The sequence below is a fragment of the Bos indicus genome, chromosome 28 (assembly GCF_029378745.1).
Source record: "Bos indicus isolate NIAB-ARS_2022 breed Sahiwal x Tharparkar chromosome 28, NIAB-ARS_B.indTharparkar_mat_pri_1.0, whole genome shotgun sequence".
NCBI lineage: Eukaryota > Metazoa > Chordata > Mammalia > Artiodactyla > Bovidae > Bos > Bos indicus.
This window is the reverse complement of record NC_091787.1, coordinates 29,284,012-29,305,866: the sequence shown is the minus strand read 5'-3', so window position 1 is coordinate 29,305,866 and position 21,855 is coordinate 29,284,012. Positions and strand designations below refer to the sequence as shown.

The 21,855-nt window shown below is 37.7% G+C and overlaps 1 protein-coding gene and 1 pseudogene across 2 annotated transcripts in view; both read left to right on the top strand.

Moving 5' to 3' along the window:
- Positions 1-21,758, top strand: part of ECD (ecdysoneless cell cycle regulator) — a 28,751-nt gene extending 6,993 nt beyond the window's left edge. For both annotated transcript variants that reach the window (XM_019953775.2, XM_019953774.2), the window contains exons 4-14: positions 1,105-1,192; positions 1,303-1,481; positions 3,066-3,258; positions 4,136-4,264; positions 5,938-6,063; positions 7,875-7,960; positions 16,134-16,240; positions 16,374-16,557; positions 19,042-19,109; positions 20,651-20,865; positions 21,473-21,758. In XM_019953775.2, coding sequence (XP_019809334.2) covers positions 1,105-1,192; positions 1,303-1,481; positions 3,066-3,258; positions 4,136-4,264; positions 5,938-6,063; positions 7,875-7,960; positions 16,134-16,240; positions 16,374-16,557; positions 19,042-19,109; positions 20,651-20,865; positions 21,473-21,703 — 1,606 coding nt within the window. In that variant the 3' untranslated portion in view covers positions 21,704-21,758. The remainder of the gene's footprint in view (positions 1-1,104; positions 1,193-1,302; positions 1,482-3,065; positions 3,259-4,135; positions 4,265-5,937; positions 6,064-7,874; positions 7,961-16,133; positions 16,241-16,373; positions 16,558-19,041; positions 19,110-20,650; positions 20,866-21,472) is intronic.
- On the top strand, positions 16,569-19,035 carry LOC109553595 (tRNA (guanine(10)-N(2))-methyltransferase homolog pseudogene; annotated as a pseudogene).
- Positions 21,759-21,855: the final 97 nt, after the last annotated feature.

Here is a 21,855-nt window from a genome sequence, read left to right as displayed (position 1 = left end):
AGGAGGGGCCAGTGCCTTTCATATGCTGATTCTGATACTTAAGTATGCAGTGATGGGTCACACTTACCCACTAGGCCTCTAAAGAGTTTTAATAAGCATCTACCGTCTTGTCAGTTTTTTTTTTTTAATTAGAAAAAGAAGGACGTTTTTCCTCTATGTGTCTGCCAGATTAATATTCCTAAAGTAGGGCTCAAACCATTTTACTTCCCTACTCTAGAACATTTCATTTGTTTTGTTTATAAAATGAAACTCACTCTCACTGGATTCTGCCAGCATTTAAAGCTCTTCACAAAATGATATAACTGTGCTTTTCTAGTCCTTTTGTTGTTGTTGTCAGTCTTCAAATCTCTCCCTTAAATGCCACCTCCATAGTTTTGCTTATGCTGTTCCCACTCCCCAGAGCATCTCTCCTTTTCTGGATATATTGTATCTCTACCCATTAAAAGTGAAAATAATCTGGGACAATATGTATAGTATGCTACAAGTGGTGCAACAGAAGAAAAGCATTTATATTCCTACTGACTACACATAAGCAAACTCTAGAAGGATAAACAGGAAGTAACAATGGTGGAGGGGTTGGGCATATAGATACAAAAATAACAAGGAGACTTTTTCATTGTATAACTATTTATGTATTTTTTTAAAGTTTTAATCATGTGACTGTATTACATACTCAGAAATTTAAATTTTTAAAAAGTGATGCAGATGAGACAAAACGAAAGTGTCTTTCAGGGCCCAATAGTACTTCCTCCATAAAGGTTTTCCAAATCTTGGCTGTATGTGATTTTTTTCTTTTTTCTAAGACCTATGTACTTGGTATATTTTTCACATTTTTTTCTGCTGCTATTTATTTATGTACTTATTTTTTTCTCCTTATCACTCTCGAATTCCTCCTTAAAATTTTAGAGATTCCCTTCAGTACTTAATGGTATCTTAAAACGTTGTGCTTAATTATAGAAATCTACATAATTATAGAAATCTATGGTATATACTCATTTATTTATTTACTAAGATTAGGGCAAAAATGTATTAGAACAAATCTGTTTTGATTATTAGCAAATATGCACTTCTTTTAATTCAAAGTTGAAATTTCTTTTGCATTAGGATCGAAGACAATGACGGTGAATTCTTGTTAATAGAAGCTGCTGACTTTCTCCCTAAGTGGTTGGATCCTGATAATAGTGCCAACAGGGTAAGTATATCCAAGTTTAGAAAATTTATAAAGGTGAAACCATTTTGCATCATTTTCATATGTATCTGGATTTTGTCAATGCCAGGTATGGAAACTATATCACTTTGCAGGTATTTTTCCACCAAGGGGAGTTGTGCATTATTCCTGCACCAAAGAAATCTGGAACAGTATCCTGGTTACCTACCACACCTCCAACAATCTCACAAGCACTGAGTATAATCTCAACACACCCAGAAAAAATTCTGGCTTCAGAATCTGTACGAGCTGCTGTGAATAGACGCATCAGAGGGTAAGAAAACTGACACTTTTAGTGTCACACTGCTAGTCAAGGAGCCTTTTGACTTCGTGTTGCTCAAGTCTTTTGATGAATCGAAGCATTTCTTTCACCTAGATTAGTGCTGATTTTCATTCTGTCTTTATCCTTTGTGAAATTGACCAACAAATTAAACTTCCTGTGTTTTAAAATCAAGAAACAGATGTATCTTTTAGTCGTCATTTGAAGGTTCTAGGCCCAATGTTTTTGCATTTATTTACCTTAGAGAGTGTGGCCAAGTATTATGTAGATCCATAGATTAAAATTTTGGACCTTTAGAGATGAAAATCTGAGTGAGTACAATCTGTTCAGGAATTTTCTTTCATTCTGGGTGTATATATGGGATTCTCTTACTTGTTGGAGTGTGTTAGGTTCTATTCAGAAGAGAACACCTTAGTCTAATAATGTATTAGTTCAGCCATTCAAATTTGAGTACCTATTAAATGTTTAGTACTATTCAGATCATAACAATATTAGATAATAATCTCTTTTAGCTTTGCTTCAGTACACTTTGTACCATTTTTTAGGAGAATAAATTCTGATTTTCTTTTCAAAGTATAGTAGTAACATTTTCGTTGTTTTTATTGGACCACCTTAATCCCTTTTCTTTATTTTCCATTTCTTTCACTTTTTCTTTCTCTCTTTTCCTACCTGTAGTCTTTAGTATATAGAATTTCTTTTTTAAACAATTATTTTTTTGGCCACTCAGCATGGAAATCTTAGTTCCCCAACGAGGGAATGAACCTGGGTTGTTGCTGGCAGTGAAAGCGCCAAATCCTGACCAGTGGACCAGCAGGGAATTCCCAAGGGTGACAAGAGAGTTGTCACTCTTTTCTCTCACTCATCTCACTCCTGATGAACCAAGACAAGATAAAATGTTAAGAGGAAAGTAAATGGTATAAGAATCCTAGATATTTACATCAGTTCAGTTCAGTTGTTCAGTTGTATCTGACTCTTTGCAACCCTGTTGCCTGCAGCACAACATGCTTCTCTGTCCATCACCAACTCCTGGAGCTTGCTCAAGCTCATGTCCATTGAGTCAGTGATGCCATCCAACAATCTCATCCTGTGTCGTCCCCTTCTCCTGCCTTTAGTCTTTCCCAGCATCAGTGTCTTTTCTAATGAGGAAGTTCTTCATTCACATCACATGGCCAAAGTATATTGGAGGTTCAGCTTCAGCATCAGTCCTTTCAGTGAATATTCAGTACTGATTTCCTTTAGGATGGACTGGTTTGATCTTGCAGTCTCTGGGACTCTCAAGAGTCTTCAGCAACACCACACTTCAAAAGCATCAGTTCTTTGGCGCTCAGCTTTCTTTATGGTCCAACTCTCACATCCATACGTGACTACTGAAAAAACCATAGCTTTGACTAGATGAACCTTTGTGGCAAAGTAATCTCTGCTTTTTAATATGCTATCTAGGTTGGTCATAGCTTTTCTTCCAAGGAGTAAATGTCTTTTAATTTCATGGCTGTAGTCATCATCTACAGTGATTTTGGAGCCCAAGAAAATAAACTCTGTCATATCATAAAATAAAAGTGATTATGTTACCTGTCACAGGTACCCAGAAAAAATTAAAGCCTCCCTTCATCAAGCACACTGCTTCCTCCCAGCTGGCATTGCAGCAGTGCTGAAGCAGTGCCCCAGATTGGTGGCTGCAGGAGTCCAGGCATTTTACCTCCGGGACCCCATTGACCTGCGGGCCTGTCGTATTTTCAAGACATTCTTGCCTGAAACACGAATAATGACATCGGTAAGATATCTCTCTTGGTCATTTAGTTTCTCTCACTGAAAGGAATGTTGAACATTATTTTAATTGTTCACTAGGAAAAAATTGGGAATATTCTGTTTCCTCATAGCAAGTTAATATAGACTTTTTGTTGTTATTGTTCAGTTGCTAAGTCATGTCCAACTTTGCAGTCTCATGGACTGCAGCACACCAGGCTTCCCTGTCCTTCACTATCTCTCTGAGTTTGCTCAAACTCGTGTCCATTGAGTTTGTGATGCCATCCAACCATCTCATCCTTTGTTGCCCCCTTCTCCTTCTGTCCGCAGTCTTTCCCATCATCCAGGTCTTTTCCAGTGAGTCGGCTCTTCACATCAGGTGGCCAACGTATTGGAGCTTCAGCTTAAGCACCAGTCCTTCCAATGAATATTCAGGGTTGATTTCATTTAGGATTGACTGGTTTCATATCCTTGATTTTTTTCTTTTCTCCTATCCAGAAGAGGAAGACTATAAGAGACCTGACTTCCTATTTTATATCTCAATGTTTCCTAGCTATTTCTGACCACATTTTCCCTATTTGAGCAATTATATCTTTCTTAGCAATAAAACATTTCATTTCCTCTGGAGAATTAAGAATTATTCTTTATCATCTACCTGCCAAAATTGCCATGTAATGTACCTTAGTGACAACTAAATATAGACAGTGAAGGTAAATTTTATGGTGTGTGAATTACATCTCTGTAAAGCTGTTACTAAAAAGTGTAGACAGTAAATAGGTTGAGTCTTCTTTGCATTTATCTGAATATGAAGCTCATAAATGAAGTTATTGTCGTTAACTGTGAAATGATAGTCAGGCATTTTAATTTCAGGAAGAGACTCACATATGTTGTGTCCCAATGTCCAGGTCACTTTCACTAAATGTCTGTATGCACAGTTGGTGCAACAAAGGTTTGTGCCGGACCGGCGGAGTGGATACAAGCTGCCTCCTCCATGTCATCCCCAGTACCGAGCCCATGAATTGGGCATGAAGTTGGTAATGTTGAACCAGAAAATTTAATTTTCTTCCTTAATGTCAAAGGGCTCTTCACAGAGTAATGACACAACTTAGAAATCTAGAAATACACTCTGTTAGTGTGAGAATGTAGTAAGATGTGGTATTTGAAATAAGGCAGAATGGATTATTCTTTAAGGGATGATAGAACTGTGTGTCCAGCTGAAAAAGTTATCACATCTATGCCAAAATAAATTCCAGTCGGACCAAATATTTAAGTGAAAAAAACAAAACCATAAAATTTGGAAGAAAGCGTAGGAAAATTTATGAAAATATGAGTAGAAAGTCCTTCCTAAGCATGACTTGAAACTGGAAACAATAAAAGATTGATAAATTTGATTATATAAAAATTAAACATTTCTATATGGGAAAAAACCCATAAATATAGTCAAAATACAGTTAACCTGGAGAAAGTGTAAAATATTTTTGCAGTTTAAATTACAAAGAGTTAAAATAAAACTAGTAAATGACAAAAGTTGCTTTATCTAGTATATACATTGCTACAATTCAAGGTGAAAAAAATAGTAGCGATCAATAAAAAATGATCAGAAACCATTAACAAATAGTCCAGAGAAAAGGAAATATAAATGATTTTTATGAAAAATGTTGACACTTGCTCGTAATAAAAGAATTGCAATTTAAAACTACAAAGTAATGTTTTTCACCATTTGATTGACAAGTATCCAGAAGTTTGATAACAAATACGAGGTTTGTAAAAATACGTAAAGAGGTACCCTCAAACATTATTGATAGGAATATGAGTTGATTCAGTCTCTTAGAACAGTTTATCACTTTCCATAATATTTAAAATGAACAAACCCTGCTGCTCAGCATTTTCACTTCCTGAAATTTATCCTCCATATATTTCACTTGTTCACAAAGACATATGAAGATACTCGTGAAAGCATTGTTTATAGTAGCAAAAGACTGGAAAATACTTAAATGTCTACTAGTAGAAAGATAGTTGGATAAATTGTGGTCTGTCCATGAAGTGGGATGGATAAATTCATATGTTTGTATGAAATCCATCTCCAGGGCATATCACTAAGAGAAAAGCAAGGTTCAGAGCAGTATGTATGTTGCCATTTAGTGATGAAGGGGACGAAGTAGGAGGATGTATGTATGCACACGCACACATATCTGCTTGAGGGCAAAGATTACTTCTGAAAGGATATGCAAGGAATTGGTGGCAGTTTTCTCCAGAGTAATCAGGGAAGCTCCCTATTAGAATTATTTTGCCTTGTGCATTTATTATATTTTTTAATCAAAGGACTCTTAAAATGAAGTGATTCCCTCCCTTTACTGTTCCTAAGACCATGCTTAATTCATTTATAATTGTGTTAGACAAGAAACCTTTTGCAACCTTTTTTAAGCAAGCAAGAAGCAAGTTTAAATTTCTAGTTTTTTAATCAGTGAGAAGAGAAATCTCTTTCAGGAAAGTAAGAATTTTTTGTTTTCTGTTATTTGCTTCCCCTTTATAATTTTTAGTAATCTGTAGAGATTAAGAAACTTGGAATTAAAGTCATATTTTTTTCATAAAATTTAAAGACTAGTATAAATGTTCACATACCCATATGTCCAGTCACCTAGTTCTTGAGTGTGGTTAAATGGAAAGAAAGTAACCTAATAATAAAAATTCTGTCTTTTCCATGTAGGCTCATGGATTTGAGATCTTATGCTCCAAATGTAGCCCACATTTTTCTGACTCCAAATCCCTTGTGACTACGTCACCACTCTGGGCTGGCTTCCTTGAAAGTCTGAAAAAGAATGATTACTTTAAGGTAGGACTTACTATGCACTCTTTAAACTGTATAGTCTAGGCAAAATCAAGCCAGTGATCTAGTGTTAGGTCCATATTTAATGTGTGACATAAATGTAAGAACTAGAGTTAAAAGGGACCATTCTAGTTTGGTGGTAATAAGGGAGTGTCTATAAACTGTTTCTAATATTTTAGAAAAATTAATAACATCTATGCTGCTGCTGCTTCTGCTAAGTCGCTTCAGTCATTTCCGACTCTGCGACCCCATAGACGGCAGCCCACCAAGGCTCCCCTGTGTCTGGGATTCTCCAGGCAAGAACACTGGAGTGGGTTGCCATTTCCTTCTCCAATGTATAAAAGTGAAAGTGAAGTTGCTCAGTCGTGTTGGACTCTTAGCGACGTCATGGACTGCAGCCGACCAGGCTCCTCTGTCTATGGGATTTTCCAGGCAAGAGTACCAGAGTGGGGTGCCATTGCCTTCTCCGAATAACATCTATACAAAGTGATAAAAGTTATTATTTATATCAGATGAATAACTTGTGCAAATCTATGAAGCAAACATGAGGACGCCAAATAGAAAAATTAGCAAAAACATAGATTAAAAAATTATATGACCTAAATGGAAAGGAAATCCCAGAGAAAGGGGATGTATGGAGATGTATGGCTGATTCACTTTGCTGTACAATGACGTACACAACAGTATAAAGCAACTCTGCTCCAAAAAAAAAAATTACGAAAAGGGAACTAGTAAATTTCTCTTAAAATAATCACTCTCACACATAGTAAAGATATGTATTTTAACACAATAGTGAAAAGCATACGAAAGATATTCAGTGCTGTTGAGAATATAGTGAAAATAGTACACCTATACATTGCTGATAACGTTGTAATAGTTGCAACCTTAACTGGAAAGTAATTTGATACTGTATTCAAAGAATTGTACAGAAGTTCAAACTTGGAACCTTCACTTTATTTTATTATTATTTTTAATTGGAAGATAATTGCGTTACAATGTTGTGTTTCTGCTGTGCAATGCATGAATCAGCTATAAGTATATGTATGTCCCTCCTCCTAAACCTCCCTCCTCCGCACAACCCCACCCCCTGTAGGTTATCGCAGAGCACAGAGCTGAGCTGCCGGTGCTGAACAGCAGCTTCCCAGTAGCTGTCTGTTTCACACATAGCAGTGTATACGTGTCAGCACTGCTGTCTCAATTTCTCCTGTCCTCGCCTTCCCCTCCACGTTCATAAGTCATCCTCTACGTCTGTGCCTCTGTTCCTGCCTTGCAAACAGGGAAGCTTTATGTTAAATAATCTACACTTTAAGGAAACATCCAAGAAGTAGAAAAGTCCTTAAGAATATGATAATTTTAAAGATTGTGTAGTGGTAGGGAAAACTGCTTATATATTGTTAAAGAAGTATTAAGCATAAATGCCATCATAAACATGCCTGTGAAAGCTAGAAATGATAGTTAAGGTTAGGGTTATGCTATTTTTTGAGCTCTATTTGTACTTTGTTTTATAAATTAATTGCTGGTTAATCAATTGTTTCTTTATAACAAGTTATTAATAAATAATAGAAAATGATAGAAAACCTCCCAAATTGGAAAGAGGCCCTTAAATGGTGAAAAGGATGAGGTCCTATCACGTTTAGCCTAGTCCCTTTTTTGGAGAAACTACATCCATGAGAAAACAAGGACGAGGAGTCAGGCCTCATGCTTTTTGTACAATATATTACAGTATTGTATACTGCCTCCCTGGAAGTTGCTGGTGAGCAGATTATTTTAATGATACCATCTATACCAGGTTCTGATGGGCATTATTATTTTTTTAGGGACTGATGGAAGGTTCTGTTCAGTACCAGGAAAGGCTAGAAATGGCCAAGAACTACTTCCAGCTCTCTGTAAATCGGCCAGAAAGGTGAGTTTATCTCTACCCAAACAGGGCAGCAGAGTGATAACTTTCCACAAGTTAAGGAGTTACTTACTCCTGAGATGGCTGCACATATTGGAGTTTCTATATTTAAACTGTTAATGGCAGGACTCATGACTACTGAAGAAGCTGGTGTCAAGACAGGAGGTGTTGTTATGGGAGTTTTCTGGCACTTGTAGCCATTACCACCACCACCACCACCACCTTCGTCATCATCATGTAATGGCTAATGTATGTTGAGTACTTACAAAGCTTAGGCCACTAACTCATTTAAACCCCTCTTAAAGCCCTTTGAAATAGATATAATTGTTATTTTCCCTATCCACAGCTGAGAAACTGAATCTAAGAGAGGTTATGTAATCTGCCAAAGGTTACACAGGTCAAAATGACAGGCCTAGGGATTTGAGCTCACGGATTCTGTTAATGAGCCACATGCTTAATTTCTGTGGGAATGCTGGGCTGTGTTCAGCTTTTTTAGGTGGATCTGAAACACCGGATGAAGCAGGCATTCAGCTTCCAAATCATAGCTCATTCTAACCTGCCATATGTTTTCTGGGGGAAGAAAGAAATGAGCACAGGGTTGAAAGAAAATGGTGGTAGTTTAGTCGCTAAGTCGTGTCCAACTCTTGCGACCCATGGACTGTAGCCTGCCAGGCTCCTATGTTTATGGGATTCCCAGGCAGGAATACTGGAGTGGGTTGCCATTTCCTTCTCCAGGGGATCTTGCCGACCAAGGACTCGAACCCACGTCTTCTGCATTGCAGGCAGATTCTTTTACAGACTGAGTTATGAGGGAAGCCACATGGAAGAAAATGGCTGCCCTTTAAAATTCGATAAAGTTGAGTTTCAGTTCTGGTAATACTGGAGTAACATATCAGACTAACCCCCTGCTAATTGCAGTGATAACACTGGACAGAATATTAAAAAAAAACAAAAACAAAAAAACAGTTATTTGAAGACACTGGAGAAAAAAGCAAGCAAAAATCAGAGGGAATAGGATGCTTGAAAGAAGAAAGTCCCTTTTGTCTGACTTGTCCGTTGAGGGCACGTCTAGTCAATATGGCCCAGGGATAATGGAGCTTCTGCAGAAGGGTTTATTGGGCTGAGGAATCAAAGGTCAGATTTTGAGCACTGTAAAAAATTCAGTTTATGTCTGCAAAACTGAATTTGAGATACTTAAAGCTAAGAATTGGACAAGACTGAGCGACTTCACTTTCACTTTTCACTTTCATGCATTGGAGAAGGAAATGGCAACCCACTCCAGTGTTCTTGCCTGGAGAATTCCAGGGATGGGGGAGCCTGGTGGGCTGCTGTCTATGGGGTTGCACAGAGTCGGACACGACTGAAGTGACGTAGCAGAAAGCTATTAAATAACGTGAAAGAAATAACTTTGTAAATGTTGTGGCTCAGAAGGTCCCCAGTTGTGTGTAGATGTGTGTTTTGTTTTGCTGTTGGGCTTTTTTTCTCAAACTGAACTGGTTTTGAACCCCACTTGTTTTGCCAACATCTCAAACATCACATATGTGTGTAATAAAATGTTACTTAAAGATTGTATGAAGCAAAATTGATGGCGAGAGAACTCTAACCTCAGTATCTGTGAGATAGTAATGACTTTACAGCAGTCTTTATTCTTGTGTATTCTTGCCTGGAGAATTCTGGACAGAGGAGCCCTGATGGGCTGCAGTCCATGTGATCGCAGGGTCGGATACAACTGAATGGCTAACACTTTTTTTTCCACTCTTTTGTAAGCGTCTAGGGACAGGGGAGCCTGGTGGGCTGCCATCTATGGGGTCGCACAGAGTCGGACACGACTGAAGCGACTTAGCAGCAGCAGCAGCAGCAGGGGTGCCTTTGTCCCATTCTCATCAATTTTACGGCAGTAATTTGTGGAAAAGAGGATGCCTTCTTAGGGTATGTTTTAAGGAAACTCGGGAAAGAAAGTAAAGGAGGTGGCTCTCATAGTTAGGGGAATCTCCCCCAGATGAATCTTGTCACCTCTAGAAGACCACTCCCCTGTTGAACAGCATTACGTTATAATCTTAGGTTGAAGAGAAGTTAAGAAATTAGAGAGACTCATGTAGGAGATTTAGGGCTATCTTATTCTCCCATGAAATAAGATAGATTGAGGGTTTGGTAGTTCTTTTTAAATAACAATGTCTTTTATTATTATACAAGTAACACTCCTTCAGATGGCAAATAGAGAAAAATGTAAGAGGGAAAAATTTATATCATGACTAAGCTACTGTTATTCCAATGTATATCATGAATTAGCCACTATTATTATTCTTCTGATTTACTGCCTTCCAGGATTATTATTCCCCATAACCAATTGACTTGTTTAAAAAATTTTACATTATCAAGAAATTATGTATCTTGTTCATAATTTTTACTCGTTGTAATCTTACATTTTCCCATGACCTTAAAATGTTTTGATAAAGTGTATTTTTAAATAGCTGCACAGCGTTTTAGCAAATGGACCCTAATTTACTTATTACAAATAGCTTCAATATCCAACATTTTCATGAGTGTTGTAGGAGAAACTCTCGTTCACCAACCAGAATGACTTCTCTGCAGTTCAAAACCAAGCTCACATCTCGCTCGAGACCTGCTCTTGGCTCCTAAAGCTTCTGTTTGTTTGCTTTGTTTTTATTAGCTGAATTAATATCTTCGGCTGTTTCCTGCTGTCTTTTTAATTGTACCACCATCCTTCTTATCACCCAGATCTCCTGGCTCTCCTTGGATCCAGTCCTTAGATACTGTTCACTATTATCTTGTGTCTTACATTCTTTTACCTTACTGCCTGGCTAGATACTCTAATTATTTAGTTATTGAACTATCGGTTCAGTTCAGTCGACTACTCAATCGTGTCCGACTCTTTGTGACCCCACGAGCTGCAGCACGCCAAGCCTCCCTGTCCAACACCAACTCCCGGAACGCACCCAAACTCATGTCCATTGAGTCAGTGATGCCATCCAACCATCTCATCCTCTGTTGTCCCCTTCTCCTCCTGCCCTCAATCTTTCCCAGCATCAGGGTCTTTTCAAATGAGTCAGCTCTTCACATCAGGTGGCCAAAGTATTAGAGTTTCAGCTTCAACATCAGTGCTTCCAGTGAACACCCAGGACTGATCTCCTTTAGGATGGGCTAGTTGGATCTCCTTGCAGTCCAAGGGACTCTCAAGAGTCTTCTCCAGCACCACAGTTCAAAAGCATCAATTCTTCAGCACTCAGCTTTCTTTATAGTCCAACTCTCACATCTATACATGACTACTGGAAAAACCATACCCTTGACTAGACAGACCTTTGTCAGCAAAGTAATGTCTGCTTTTTATTTTTATTTTATTTTATTTTTTTGTTTCTGCTTTTTAATATGCTGTCTAGGTTGGTCATAACTTTCCTTCCAAGGAGTAAGTGTGTTTTAATTTCATGGCTACAGTCACCATCTGCAGTGATTTTGGAGCCCAAAAAAATGAAATCTCTCACCGTTTCCACTGTTTCCCCATCTATTTGACATAAAGTGATGCGACCAGTTGCCATGATCTTAGTTTTCTGACTGTTGAGCTTTAAGCCAACTTTTTCATTCTCCTCTTTCACTTTCATCAAGAGACTCTTTAGTTCTTCACTTTCTACCATAAGTGAACCATACTGAGCTATGCTGCTGCCGCTGCTGCTAAGTCACTTCAGTCGTGTCCGACTCTGTGCGACCCCATAGATGACAGCCCACAAGGCTCCCCCGTCCCTGGGATTCTCCAGGCAAGAACACTGGAGTGGGTTGCCATTTCTTTCTCCAATGCATGAAAGCAAAAAGTGAAAGTGAAGTCTCCCAGTCGTGTCCAACTCTTTGCGACCCCATGGAGTGCAGCCCACCAGGCTCCCCCATGCGTGGGATTGAACTATAGCTACACCTAAACTTATTTCTCAGCCTCTAGTGACTCTTCTCTTCCAATTCAACCATCAGAGCCAGGAGAATCTGCTTGAAATATATCTGTAATCATGTTACTTCCCTCTCTTAAAAAGTATTAAAGATTGTAATAGTGAATAATTACAAACAATGGAAGTGTCCACCAATAATAGATAAATGAATTTTAGTGTATGTATATGTTGGCTTATTATCCATTAGTTAACCAGAGATTATATAAATATCCATAAATCTAAGTCATAATTTCTCAACCTTGACACTATTGACACTTTGGACCAGATGGTTCTTTGCTGTGGGGAACTGTCCTGTGCATTGTAAGATGAAGCAACGTCTCTGACCTCTACTCAGTAAATTCCCCTAGGACTGACTCCCCACTCCCCACCAATTGTGACAACCAAAAATATTACCAAATGTTGCCAAATTGTCACCGGTTGAGAATCACTGGTCTAAATGAATAGATTTTAAAAATACAATGTTGAATGAAAAATACAAGTAAAATGTAGGTGCTATGGATATAAATTGTAAAAATACACAAAATACTAAATATTATAGATACATATATCTTCATTCAGTCAGTAAGTATTTATTATCTCCTATGTGCCAGGCCCTATTCTGGGCACTGGGAATACAACAAGTGAACCCGAATTCTCCCTGCCCCGTGGAGCTGCATACTAGTGTAGGAGAAAGACAATAAACCATTATATGATGACAGATGGTAAGTAGTACTTTGAAGAAAAGGCAGTGTTTGGGGAGAGAGATGTAAGGGCTGCTCTTCTAGGAAGGTTGACCAGGGAGACCTTTCCGAGGAGGTTTTCTTTCAAATGAGATCTAAGAATGTCAGGGATTGAGGCAGACAGGTGATACTGAGGGAATGGTATCAAGGGAATAACATGTCTGGTAAAGAAAACAGTGTTCTCTTACTCACTCAGAAGAGAACACTCAGTGTTCTCTTACTCACTCACTTCAGTGGCCCAGGAAGGTTCTCGTGAGAGCTGTCACTTTTGGGCAGCAGAGAAACAGACTGGAACTGATAGTGTTGATCATCAAAGGGAATACTAACTTTATCTATCATATATTTTTTAAAGTACGTGCTTAAAGAATTCACCTGCCATTGCAGGAGATACAGATTAGATCTCTGGGTTGGGAAGATCCCCTGGAGGAGGAGAAAGTGGCAACCCATTCCAATATTCTTGCCTGGAAAATTCTGTGAACAGAGGAGCCTGGCAAGCTGCAGTCCGTGGGGTCACAAAGAGTTGGACACGACTGAACACCACCAGCACATATATTACTAGTTTGGTTTTTATGTTAAATTTATCAATGTAATCATATATTTAGACTAGAGGTAAATATTAGCAGTATTTTAATTCTGGGTGGTAAGGCTATATTACCTTTTTGACTTATCTATATTATTTTAATCTCATAAAGCAAAAATTAAAAATAACAAAGAAGCCATCAGTGATCACTCACTCCTTACTTCACTGAGTCTAAACTTAGCCTTTTCAGCCTCGTTGTACTCGTCAGTCCATCTGTTCAGCCTCAGATTTCACCCTTAAGCCAAACTGAACCCGTTTGCTCTCTCTGAACATGTTCCTCACTCCCCACCTCTATACAAATGCTCGTTTTTCCCCTTACCTAGCTTCTCTATCAAAATCCTCTTGATTCTTTAAGGGCTACCTCAGCTTCTTCCATTAGCTCTTTTTTTTTTAATTTCTCTGTCTCCACCCAGTGAATGTAATTACCTTTTCCTATGATTCTTTGAACCATTTGGTATTTCTGTGTGTCTTTATATGTTTTTATCATAATTATTTGTGTATATTTCTTTTCTCTGCAATATTTGCATATTACAGAGTAGGGATAATTCCCTGTTACCCGCATGATTCAGCAAGGTATGCAAATGTTTATTAAATTTATGCAAGTCCATTATATAACTTGGTTTGTTCCATTATAAATAGTTAAGACAGAGTTCCATAAACTTATATAACAAATCACATCACCATCATAAAATAGCTCACTTGTCATATAAATCATCTCTGTGTGTATTTCCCTATCAGTTTATAGTAAGAGGAGCACAAAATAGTATCAGAAGACTTGATTTCAAGCCTTTGCTCTGTCCAACTCAATGACCTTAAGTTGTAGAAACTCACTGGGCTCTGAGTTTCTCCTTTGTAATACAGGATTATTACCTCCTTGTAATAGTAATTGTAATAGTAAATAAGAAAATGTATTTGAAGTGCTAGCCTAGCATTTAATACATGATAGATTTATTTTTGTGCATACTTTCTTCTGGGTTTTCATTTCCTCATAATATGATATATATAAATTGAAAGAGTTACACTAAATCAGCAGCTTCATGATGGTGTTCCATGGAGCCTGCTGCAGAGCAAAGGGGAAGGCAAGATGAGCAGGTCTCTGAGCCTCCAGCCTCCATTTCAGTCAAAGCAATCTTTCAGGGTTCTTTTTAGTTTGACTGAGGTATAATTGACAAAACTGTAAGACACTTAGGTGATTTGATATACCTATACATTATGAAAAAGAGTCCCACCACCTAGTTAATTAACAGATTCTTCACCTCACATATTTATATTTTGTGTGTATATGAGAACATTTAATATTTACTCTCTTAGAAGATTTCATTTACACAGTAGTGTTATCAACTATAGTAACCATGTTTCACATTAGATCCTATGACTGTATTTACTTTACAGCTGAAAGTTTGAATCCTTTTTCCAGGATTTTTGTGCTTATTTCCATCACCCCTTAGTCACTGGCAACCATTTTTATTCTCCATTTCCATGAGGTTGACTTTCTTTTTTTTTTTAGATTCCACATATAAGTGATATCATGCAGTATTTAACTTTCTCTATCTAGCTTATTCCATTCAGCATAATGCCTTCAAAGTGCATCCATGTTGTTGCAAATGACAAGGTTTACTTTCTCTCTCATGGCTAAATAATATTCCATTACATTCCAGTGTGTGTAGATATATACATTCCAGTGTATATCCAGTATATATATATCTCTCCAATGTGTGTGTGCTAAATTGCTTCAGTCGTGTCCAGCTCTGTGTGATCCCGTGGACTGTAGCCTGCCAGGCTCCTCTGTCCATGGGATTCTCCAGGCAAGAATACTGGAGTGGGTTGCTGTGCCTTCCTCTAGGGGATCTTCCTGACCCAGGGACTGAACCTGCATCTCTTACATCTCCTGCATTGGCAGACAAGCTCTTTACCACTAGTGCCACCTGGGAAGCCCATGTATATCTCTGTCTCTCTGAATTTATCTGTCTATCCATTCATCCATCTACACCACATCTTTATCCAGTTATCTGTTTGTGACACATAGGTTGTTTCCAGTCTTGGCTAACTGTGAATAACACTGCAGTGAACACGGGGATGCTGACATCTCTTTGAGATTTTGTTTTCATTTCCTTTGGATAAATACCCAGAAGTGGGATTGCTAAGTCGTATGGTAGCTCTATTTTTAATTTTTGAGAAACCTCCCTACTGTGTTCCATAGTGGTGGTACCAATTTGCATTCCCACCAACAGTGCCCAAGGGTTCCCTTTTCTCCACATTCTTGCCAATGCTTGATCTCTCTTTTCTTTTTAATGATAAATATTCTGACAGGTGTGAGGCAATATCTCTCTGTGATTTTTATTTGCATTTCCCTGATGACTAGTTGATATTGAGCACCTTTTCTTGGCATTTGTGTATCTTTTTGGAAAAATGTCTATTCATTTTCTCTGCCCATTTTTGAATCAGATAACTTGGGGTTTTTTAGCTATTAATGAGTTCTTTTATATATTTTGACTATTAACCCCATATCATATATATGGTTAGTGAATATTTTCTCCCGTTCTTTAGGTTGTCTTTTCATTTTGTTGATGGTTTCTTTTTTTGCAAAGCAGTTTCTCTTTTCTTTACTTTTTGGACTTTTTGTTGGTTTGGCTGTGCTGTGAGGCTGTGGGATCCTCATTCTCTAATCAGGAATTGAACCGGGGTCATGGCTGTGAAAGAACCAAGCCCTAACCACTGGACCCCCAGAGAACTCCTCAGAGCAGTTTTTCTTTGAGCTCTTTTTATATTTTGAGTTCCTGGTGAAATTTTGAGAGGAAGGATTCAGTATCTTGAACAAATGTTTCAAAACAAATTAAACTAGATAATCCTTTCCAACTTTAAAATACTCTGTTTTTGTGGTTATTATTCTAAGTTCTCATTAAATACCCATGTCTTTGATTTTTTTATAGCTCTCATGCTATGAGCCCAGGTGAAGAAATCTTAACGTTATTGCAGACAATACCATTTGATATAGAAGAGCTTAAGAAAGAAGAAGCTTATCTTCCCCCAGAAGATGGTAAGTGATGGGCCAGGATAGAGCACGGAGTTAGAAAGAAGTAAAACATCCCACCAAGTCTCAGAGGGTACTTCACTGAGAGTACACCTGTGTCATGTGAGTATAGTATGGCAGTGTCACACTTCTTTTTCAGATGAACGGTGGTTAGATCTCTCACCAGATCAGCTGGACCAGCTGCTGCAGGAAGCTGCTGGCAAAAAAGAGCCAGAGCCCATTTCCAAGGGGCAGGAGGAGAACTATGACTTAACTCAAGTCTCAGAGAGCATGAAAGCTTTCATATCCAAAGTCTCAACCCACAAAGGAGCAGAGCTGCCTCGGTAATTTCTGTTAAAGTGTAATTATCTAAATAGTTAGAGGTTCTATGTTGGCATCATCCAATCATTGCCAGTTCTATGTTTTTTCTTTTCTTTAATTTTTTTTTTTTTTCAGTAAATGATTTTCAATACTTTGTCTTCCTCTTTTGGTACCTAGTACTATGATAGCTTACTTATCTGGAGTCAAATTTCTGATAACCTGATTATGATCCGTGAAGTAAGCCACAGAGATCACTCAGATCTAAAGGCCACTGCCCCAGAGCTGTGGAGGGCAACCATATTCTTTACTTTTTAGGCTTTTACTCAGAATATTATGGACTTTTAACATCTAGCTCTCATCAGGATCAGACATCTGATCTTGTACCCTCAAGTAGATTGGAAGCTTCACACTCGAAAGAGGAGGATAAGCGCTGCCGGGTACCTTGAACAGGTTATCTTCTGCTCATGGCACAGGAACACCTGGAGTTCCGCCTTCCGGAGATAAAGTCTTTGCTTTCATTTTTTGGAGATTAGTTCACCAGTAGTCAGGAAACTTATGGAAAGTCTCCTTTTTGGATTCTTAGCATTCCCTTTGAAGATATTGCCAGAAACTTAATTTTTCTGTGTGTGCCAAGTCTGTACTTGAACTATGGGGTCATGGAAAGTGTCCGGAGGAGCTGAAAGTTCTCTTAAAAGCTACCCTGTTGAGAAGATGGTTCTATTTCTGCATTCAGATTCTACATATAAAATAAAGATTCACACATTTAATAAAACCTTGACACAAGAAGAAAAAGTCAGATGAATAGATGCACTTCAATTTCTGTCGTCTGAAGGGAAAGTGAATTTAAAGAAGCCACAACATATATTCTCTATTTTGGAGGATTATGGTTTGGACCCAAACCACATCCCTGAGAATCCACATAATATTTATTTTGGGAGATGGATTGCAGATGAACACAGAGAGCTTATTGAGTCATACAGTGTCAAAAAGAGACACTATTTGAAATACAAGCATGGATGCTGGTTTATCATTCATCATGGCCAACCATGGAAAAGTGAAAAAAAAGGATACTGTATTTGATCCATCTGTTGGACCAGGTGGCCTTTTGATCGCTTCTGCTCATTTTGGTGCGTACGTATATGGGACAGGCGTAGACTGCAATACTGTTCATGGCTTGGGAAAGGCTAGTAGGAAAAACCGGAAATGGAGAGGACCGGATGAAAACATCTTCATCAGTTTGGTTTAGGGCAAATCTTCATCAGTATGGTTTAGAGAAGTATTACCTTGATGTCCTGGTTTCTAAACCTTCCTGGAAGAAGGGTACTTATTTTGATGCAATCATGACTGATCCTCCATATGGTATTAGAGAATCTACAAGAACAGGTTCACAGAAGGAAGTACCAAAGGGAATAGGAAATGTCCAGAAAGCCACGTTCCTGTTTCTTTGAGTTATCTGTGTGATATGTTTTTTGACCTGTTAAAGTTCTCAGCAGAGACCCTCCTATTAGGTGGAAGACTCGTCTATTGGTTACCAGTATACACTGAGCAGATGGTACCCTGGCACCTCTGCTTGAAACTCATCAGCAACTGCAAGCAGAAGCTTTCCAGTCACACATCAAGGTGCTTGATAACATGGAAAAGGTGAAGGAATTTGAGAACTGGGACCAGTATTCACATTTGCTGAGTGATCATTTTCTGCTATACCAAGGTCATAATTCCTTCCATGAGAAATATTTCAGCGGGGTAACAAAAAGAATTACCAAGGAAGAAAAATCTAGCAGGAATGAAAAATTAAGATTTTTGACAATGGAGAAAGAATAAGGATTTGATAGAAAAGACATCTGTTTGTGAATTTTCATGTATAATAAAGAAAATGTACTGTTTTAAATAACTTTATATAATAAAGTAAATGCTACAAAAAAGAGGAGGATGAAAGTGTTTATCAGAGGAAGAAATAATAACAGAGAACAAGAGGTGTTACATTTGGCAAGTAATAGGGGGAAAAAGGTAGATGGAATTGTTCCTTGCCCAGCCAAATACATCTTTATTAGTGTTGATGCTCATTAGCCTCATAAGATTAAAATTTATGTTCAGTATTCTCTCTTTAAGACAGCAGGGATAGGGAAGGTTTGATCTTTTTTATGTTTAAAGGTTTGGTTCTTAAAAAGATAGACTTTATTTAAATGAATTTGGATAAATAGCTTCTTTTGCTAATGCTAGATATATCTTATGGGAGGTGGTAGGTTGGCAGATCCCTAAATCAGCATAAGTTAAAAATGTGCATAATCAAAGTGCAATTTTTACTTTTATTTCTTGTATCTTTCCCATTTCTATTGCCCTACAAGATCAGTAAGCCTAATGGTTTTTAAAATTTAAACTACAATTTTCCTTGCTCTGCCTCCTTTGAAAGTATATCTCTGGTAGTGTGCCTAAGAACGGCACCAATTTAGACAAAGTTTCAAGGAGTTTTGTTTGGGATAAATTGTCTTTTTCCTTTAATCTTACAGAGAACCTTCTGAGGCTCCAATCACTTTTGATGCAGATTCTTTTCTTAATTATTTTGATAAAATTTTAGGTGAGTTACAGTGATGTTGATTTTGATTTTGCAACTGTAAGTTGTATAGAGATTGCTAGAACTTTGGAGCATTGGATCTCATTTGTATTTTGTTTTGTGTGTGTGCATGTGATTTTGAGTTGCTTTGAACTATTAATTATTGCCCTACCAACTAATTTTGCAGAAGATGCCTTGCTTAGTGCCCGGCATAGTAGTTGCTGCTCATTAAATCTTTGTTGAGTGAATGAATGCTGTGTGTTTAGATAGGGTTTTACATGGGCTCGAATATTACATTGTTCTTTTTTTTTCTCTTTTAAACATCCTGCACTTATATACTGGGCTTCCCTGGTGGCTCAGACAGTGAAGAATCCGCCTGCAATGCAGGAGACTGGGTTCGATCCCTGGGTTGGGAAGGTGTCCTGGAGGAGGGCATGGCCACCCACTCCAGTATTCTTGCTTGGAGAATCCCCATGGACAGAGGAGCCTGGCCGGCTACAGTCGATGGGGTCGAAAAGAGTCGGACACAACTGAGCGACTAAGCACAACAGCACTTATATACTACTAAAATAAAAAAAAACAAATAGCCCAATTAAGAAAAAATCAACAAAGGATATAAACAGGCAGTGTCTTGAAGAATAAATATAATCAATAAATATTTGAAAATAGTTAACTCTTTCTAGTAAACAAGTAAGTATACAATAAAAGTAAGAATTATTTTTTTGGCCCATCATATTAGGAAAAATTTTAAAGGTTGGTAATAATCAGTTTCCTCAAGTGTGGGAGAAAGGAGCACTGTCCAGCTGTGGAGGTGGAGGTGTAAGTTGTCTTTTCTCAAGGCAGTTTGGTATCCAGAATGTTCATAACCTTTGACTTTGCTATTTCACTTCCAGGAATTTACCTCATGAAAAAGCTGTGTGTGCTAAGGTGGTGATTGCAACATTGTAGTAGCAAAAACTGGGTTATAGTACAGTTTTACCCCCCACCAAAAAAATCATAGTACATTGATTTCATGAAGTATAATAGAGCCTTAGTGAAGAATGAGGTCCATTTATGTGTTTTGACAGCAAAGGACCTCCAAGATATATAAATAAATAGAAAAACAAACCATAGTTCAATGTATCTATGTAAAAAATATTTTGTATACACATACAGACACAAACAGAATTACATAAATGAAGATCTGGGTACCCACTGAATTGTTAAAAGATGTTTAACTCTGGAAAGAGAATGAAATGTGAGACAATAACTCTATATAACTTGAATGTTTACATCAGAATGTATTCATGTATTATGTAGTTTTAAAATTTCTTAAGTAAAAATTTTTAATCAATTGAATTCACCTAAAAAAAAAAAAATCTTTCAGCTCAGCCTGTGTACTTTTCTGCAAATGTCTGCCAGCAGTATCATTTTCTGGAGGGGATTTTTCTGAAGTACTTTGACTATGTATATTCACCTTTTATTTTTCCAAAGAATATTCTAATTCTTTTGATCTCAAAAGAATTTAGTATAGTCATGCCAAAAAAATGTACCAAGTGACTGTTTCTGTGTTGGGGTCTGTGTAGGTTCAAAGTCCCATGAATCAGACTCTGATGATCTGGATGAGGAAGACTCTGAATGTTTAGACAGCGATGATGACGTGGATCTTGAAACACAGGAGGCTGGAGAAGAAGCATCTGTAAAAGGGACTCTGGATGATCTCAAGTCATACATGGCCCAGATGGACCGGGAACTAGCACATACCAGCATTGCCAAAAGTTTCACCACCCAGAAGCAAATGGTATATGTTCAAACTCTTTCCCTTTTGAGTCTAGTACAAAGGACAGCTAAAACTATTTTATCTTAGTTTTTCTTTTGCATTTGTGGTAATTTTTTGTGATTTGAATTTGATCTTTTGATTTGAATAAGGTTAATTTTTTCCTAACTCTGGTTGGATGAAAGATTATTTTCTTAAACATAAGCTTAATTATACTGCTTATTGTGTGTTACATGTGGGTAGGAAAGAAATCTAGCTTCTTTCACTTAGAGAAAATTTCAGATTCTGTTTTATTTATTTATTTTTAACCATTCATTTTTTCCTGTTTATTTCTTTTAAAACTCTTAGGCAAGCTATAAATGTATCTCCTTACCTCTGGTTATCTCCCTTGGGCTATTTCAAAATCGGGAAGGAATCCATTTAATTTGTAGAAACTTTTCCTAGGAAGAAGTATGCTATAATCTTTGGAACCAGATTTTAATGTTTGTTAAATTACATAGTTTATTATTAGACTTCATTTTCTGTCAAGAATGGAATTTCCTTTCTAATATGTAACTCAACTTTACGTTGTTGCTTTTTATTGTAACTACCATCCAACCTAGTCTGACTTTCTTTTCCTTCCATGAACAAGGAACCTCTATCCCAGACTACCAATGACAATCCAGAGGAAGAAGATTCTGGCACAGGAGGATCTGTTATGACGCCAGTGGATGTAGACTTGAACCTGGTTTCCAACATATTAGAGTCCTATAGTTCCCAAGCTGGCCTGGCAGGACCTGCTTCCAACCTTTTACAAAGCATGGGTGTGCAGCTGCCTGACAACGCTGATCACAGACCCACAAGTAAGCCAACGAAGGATTAGCCAGCCAACCTAGCCTCTCTTTTTTCTTCTTGAATAAATATTGAGTCTGACTGTGCTCATTTCTAGTTTTGATTACTCATCTAGTAAAAATGTTTTCTTCAAGTTCATAGGTTAACTTCTCTGTGAGCCCCAAAGGTTGCCCTCTTTGCACA